At 43.8% G+C, this 5426-nt stretch overlaps 1 protein-coding gene across 1 annotated transcript; it reads right to left on the minus strand.

The window, feature by feature from the left end:
• Positions 1 to 508: 508 nt before the first annotated feature.
• On the minus strand, positions 509 to 1864 carry LOC110174113 (N-acetylneuraminate 9-O-acetyltransferase-like). Its single transcript, XM_055157128.1, has 7 exons — positions 1854 to 1864; positions 1710 to 1764; positions 1525 to 1626; positions 1308 to 1448; positions 1121 to 1198; positions 862 to 954; positions 509 to 778 (listed from the first exon to the last, which is right to left on the minus strand). The coding sequence occupies exons 1-7, from the start codon at positions 1862 to 1864 to the stop codon at positions 509 to 511; spliced, it is 750 nt and encodes a 249-aa protein (XP_055013103.1).
• Between the last annotated feature and the right edge of the window lie 3562 nt (positions 1865 to 5426).

Raw genomic sequence — 5426 nt, forward strand, 5'->3', positions numbered from 1 at the left:
TAAACTTAAAAATTAAATTGAAAGAATTAAGCAAATCAACATAAAAGGAACAAATCAGATTAAATCAAAACAGAACAAGTAACTTATGTTAATATGGGTCAAAAAACACTTCTAATATCTAAATCAAACACTCTTAATCTCTAATGCTCTAACAGTTATTCATTTATCAAAATAAAGCATCATGAACATCTTCATCTGAACTCAGGAGCCAAAACCTTCATCTTTTCCCCCCACCTGAGTGGCTCTGCTGTGACCGAGGGGGGTTCACCACAATATGAAAAAAGAAAACTTGCTCAGATGTATTGATTGGAAATGTGGAAATTTATTTCAAACAATAAAAAACAGCACACAGAAAATATAAACCTCAAAGAGAAAAGACCCAGATTTATCCTCAAGCTCCTTTCCATGTGCAGTCCTCCAGCAGGTACACGACACATGACTTGTATCTTCATGTCTTTTTATACTTTAATACATTAAATTCAAATGAACAAATTAAACAAAGAAACAATTAAGGTAATTGTTTATCGTCCTGCATGAAGACCAGCGCCCCCAGCAGCAGAGAGAGGAGCCCCACGGCCCCCAGCCTCTTCAGCAGAGCCACAGTGTCTTTAGGAATGAGCAGCTGGGCCAGGAGGTTGGTGATGAGGGAGATCTCATGAGCCACACACACAAAGATGAAGCTACTGACCAGGATGTTGAGGGACGGGTTTCCAGGGATGAGCACTAAGATGCCCTTGGTGTCTGCTGCCAGCCAGATGTGGTACTGACAGATGAACAGCTGGACACAGCACATTTTGGGTTTAGTTTTACACTTCTGTACTTCTTCTTCTTTATACTTCACACTGAGACTCTGGATCTTACCTCCAAAGAGATTTTCCCAAACCAGGCAAAAAAGGAGCTGTAGACGGAGCGGGCGAAGCCGGGAATGTTCCTGATGAGGATGAAGGCCAGAATCTGAGGAGACACAGGAGCATCACAGAGAGGTCAGCACAAACTTTACCCTGTGGACTCCATTCAAATGGATGTGTGCAACCTGACATCTACAGCGGCCTCAGAGGACAAACACAAACAAAGATCAGTAACATCACGTCCACTCTGTTTGGAGGCCAACATCACCCACCGGGAGCACAGAGATGTAGGGGTGCATCTGGTTGCACTGGGCTTTGGTTTGGCAGTTACTGGCCCACACTGAGTACGTCTAAAGTAAAGAGGACACAAGATGTTAGGAAGCCTTCACTTTGCTGTGAGGAGCACTAGTGTGTCAGGTCTTCATCCAGAACCAACTACAGCCAGAGTCCAACACTTACGACGAAAGAGAGGCCAGACAGGAGCAGCAGGGGCAGGGAGACTTTAGCCGAGAACAGAGCTTCTCCTCTGGTCTCCGACAGCACCTGCTTCTTCTGAAGGAGCAGATAGAGGAAGGCAAACACCATCCCCTGTAGCACGGCCTGCAAACACACCAGCACTCACATCCACATCTACTGGAACAGAGCGGTCGTGGAGCTACGGCACCAAAGCACTTACAAACCGGTCCAGTCTCCAGCGGAACCACCACTCGCGAATGTCCCCGTCCAGTTGGAAGAGGCTGGAAAGCGGCCACGCCGTGAAGGTGCTCTCGAACACGCCCTGCACACAGGAACAATCACACCACATTCAACAGTTTTCCAACAGTGTTGAGGACACTGCCTCTGGAGGGACTGTGCTGTTACCTGTGAATAGGCAAAGAGGCAAATGAGCAGCAGGTCTCTCGTCTCTCGTCTCTCACTGTCTCCTGTCTCTTGTCTCGTGTCTCGTGTCTCGTCTCTCGTGTCTCGTGTCTCTTTCTCTCAGTTTGTGGTGTTGTTGTGACTGACTGACGCTGCATCATTAAACCATAAAACACTTTGATATTATCAGTTTAAAAAGTATGTCATGACATGTTATTCTTTGTGCCTGAGTTATTTGTGATTGATGTGTTTACTGATGTTTACAGTTGCAACACTGGAACAAAACCAGAAAGAGGAACAACTCGTATGGTGACATTCATTTCTCCCTCAGGCGATTCTTAAAAGTCAGGAGCCACACCTCTGAGGATAAAACCGCTCTTAATCTGAATAAATAAAACACACAGACTGTTTCAGTCGCTCAGTGTTTGGTGAAACTGGTTGATCCAAGATAAAGTTCAGTCCGGTAAGAGAACATTATTTGTAAAACAATAGTCTGGAAACAACTTATTGTCTTTTCATGTTTGGTGACGCCTCTGACATTCAGTCGAACAATTTAGTTCATTTTCATCTCGTCCTGCAGACATTATTTTTGGCTCTTTTTACTACTTTGCTCCTTGAATCTCTTTGGTTTGTTTCTCTGAGACATCTAACCATTTTAATTTATTTTTTTTATTACTGTTGTATTTTACAGTAGTAGTTTTCATGTTGACACTGGCTGTTTAAATAAATATTTGTGTGATTTATGTCCTTTGTGCTGGTGTCTCTGCTGCCAGTACTTTACTGTCAATAAAAACATACTGAAATATCCTGTATTTCACCAAAACAGTAATAAAGTGTAAAGTTATTTCACAGAACAAATGTTGTCAAATATCAGTAAAGGACTGTGTCTCTGCTGCAGCACTTTATCCTTATTTTACAGAGAAGTTCTTTACAGTGAGTCGGAGAGAATATTCTCAATATTAAACTCGACCTACACAAACTGCTGGGTCAAAATAACTCCCAGTTGTGTTGGTCCAAAAGTCCCCAGCTCTGGGTTTGACCTTTTACACTGTCTGTACCGAGCTCCTGATCTGGACTCTGGAGGAGCAGGAGCATCGTCATGTGTCACTGTCTGAAAATAAATGGTACAATAATAGACGACAGGTCGATCAGGTCGAGCAGTTTCACACCTCTGATGGTGATTTACAACGACACCAGGTGTGGCGTTCACCTCATTCACACTTGTGTATTCACATATATATAGAATTATATTTAATTTTATATATATATATATATATGATGCACCAATCCTAGATCACAGCCTCACCTGTGATCAGTTACTGATCAATCAGTTAGTGTTTGTGTATAAAAAGAACCCAGCAGAACCAGACCTTCACATCAACTGCAACTTGACCTCTGACAACATGCCTCAGATCCACCCTGAGACCAAAGCTTTAATTATCAAGAGGCTGAAAAGACGCCGCAAGACAACTGCTCGGGAGGAAAATCCAAGGCCCCTTTTCCACTGCAGCAGACTCCACCAGGCCTGGTCACCTCAAGTCCCTGTGTCCACCACAACAGTTTGTAGAATTCTGTCTGGAAATGGCCTCCATGGTCGAATCAGTGCACAGAAACCAGCACTAAACAAAAGGCAATTAAAAAACCGTGTGGCATTTGCCAAGGCCCACAGCCTGATAAAAGGATGGACACTGGAAAAGTGGCAGAAGGTGGATTTCTCAGATGAATCCTCGGTTGAATTACATCACAGCCGCCGCAAATATTGCAGGAGACCAACTGGAGCCACATGGATCCAAGATTCACCCAGAAAACAGTTAAGTTTGGTGGAGGAAAAATCCTGGTCTGTGGTTCCATCCAGTCTGGGGGTGTGTGAGACATTTGCAGGGTGGAAGGTAAATATCAATAACCTAAAATATCAAGAAGTATCAGCTCCTCTTACATTCCCAACCATAAAAGGGTCAGATTTTGCAGCAGGATGGTGCTCCATCACATACTTCTATCTCTACATCAAAGTTTGTCAAGGTGAAGAAGATCAAGGTGCTGCAGGACTGACCAGTCCAGTCACCAGACATGAACATCACTGAGCAGGTCTGGGGTAGAATGAAAGAGGAAACATGAAGACAAAACCAAAGACTCTTGATGAACTCTGGGAGGCTGTAAGACGCTTTCTTTACTATTCCTGATGACTTCATCAACAAACTGTATGAATCATTGTGGAACCACATGGATGTGTCCTTCAAGCTCATGGAGTCATACAAGATATTAAATCTGATCTCACAGCATCACGACTTCATTCACTGACGTTATGCAACAGATTTTTGTATTTGAAGTCAATTATTTGTTCAATTTTCTGTAGGCGACAAAACTTTTGTCTTTCCAAAATCTGACCTTTCTGTGTTCATTAAATGATCAATGTTTCTTCAGTGAAGAACATTTATTTTAGTTTATTGAACATAATTTGGGAGGGTTTTAGCTTCATATGAGACATTTCTAAAACCAATCGATTAATTTAAAGTCAGGTTATAAGCTTTTGTTTCTACAAAATGGATAAACAACAAGACTTTTGTCAGGGACTGTGTGTATAATTATATATATATATATATATATATATATATATATATATATATATATAATTATATGTAACATTTGTCTTTAAAACAAGTGCCGCTGCATCTCTCCAGCTCTCACTGTGGCAGCTCAGGTCAGAGTCCCGCACCAGGTCGGGTCAGAGTCCCGCACCAGGTCGGGTCAGAGTCCCGCACCAGGTCGGGTCAGACTCCCGCACCAGGTCGGGTCAGAGTCCCGCACCAGGTCGGGTCAGAGTCCCGCACCAGGTCGGGTCAGACTCCCGCACCAGGTCGGGTCAGAGTCCCGCACCAGGTCGGGTCAGACTCCCGCACCAGGTCGGGTCAGAGTCCCGCACCAGGTCGGGTCAGAGTCCCGCACCAGGTCGGGTACCTGTGGACTTAAGAGAGAGAGAACCCTGAGCCCGTGGAGCAGCAGCTCTATGTCGATCCTTTCTCCTGTGGTCACCCGATGGTCTACAGAGGTGCACCTTAGTCCTGGGTTAGTCCTGAGTTAGACCCAGGACTGAGTTTAAAACTCATAATTATGACTTTTAAACTCATAATTATGACTTTCTGTGAAGCGTTTATTTCTTATTTACTGGTGGAAATGGGCTTCCATAGTTTACAGACGGACTGACAACAAAGAACACGTCCAGCTGCTGAAACATAGAACATTACAACCACATCCAGATGAAACATCAGTCTGTCAGTTACAGAAGTGACTCCGACGTGACGTTTTGATCACACACAAACACCTGATCCTATTTGACGCTGTCATGACTGCACTTGTTTTTGTTCACTGACAACACGAAGTGTCCAGATCCTGAAACATGAGCCGCTCAAACCAGAGGATTTATAGAAAATATACTGCTCTTTTGGTGAGTTCAGTTATTCCTCAAACTCTTTCCCCACACTGACTCCTGTGAGCTCGGGCTCTGTGTCCCATTCACATTTTCTTTTTCTTTGCTCTTTGGACAAAAGTTTCCTCTGTCTGAGCTGATGTGCCGTGACTGACACCTCACAAATAAACAACAGAGATTTATTCTTGTAGTGAAGTGCAGAGCGCGTCAGTAAGGGGAGGGTCACAGCTCGGTTACCTGTGTGTATGTTGAATTTGGCTCTCGAGGGAACAAGATCAGAGCCCTGAGAGCCGACA

The sequence above is a fragment of the Boleophthalmus pectinirostris genome, unplaced genomic scaffold (genome assembly GCF_026225935.1).
Source record: "Boleophthalmus pectinirostris isolate CB_2022bp ecotype Guang Dong unplaced genomic scaffold, ASM2622593v1 HiC_scaffold_21, whole genome shotgun sequence".
In the NCBI taxonomy this organism is placed as follows: domain Eukaryota; kingdom Metazoa; phylum Chordata; class Actinopteri; order Gobiiformes; family Gobiidae; genus Boleophthalmus; species Boleophthalmus pectinirostris.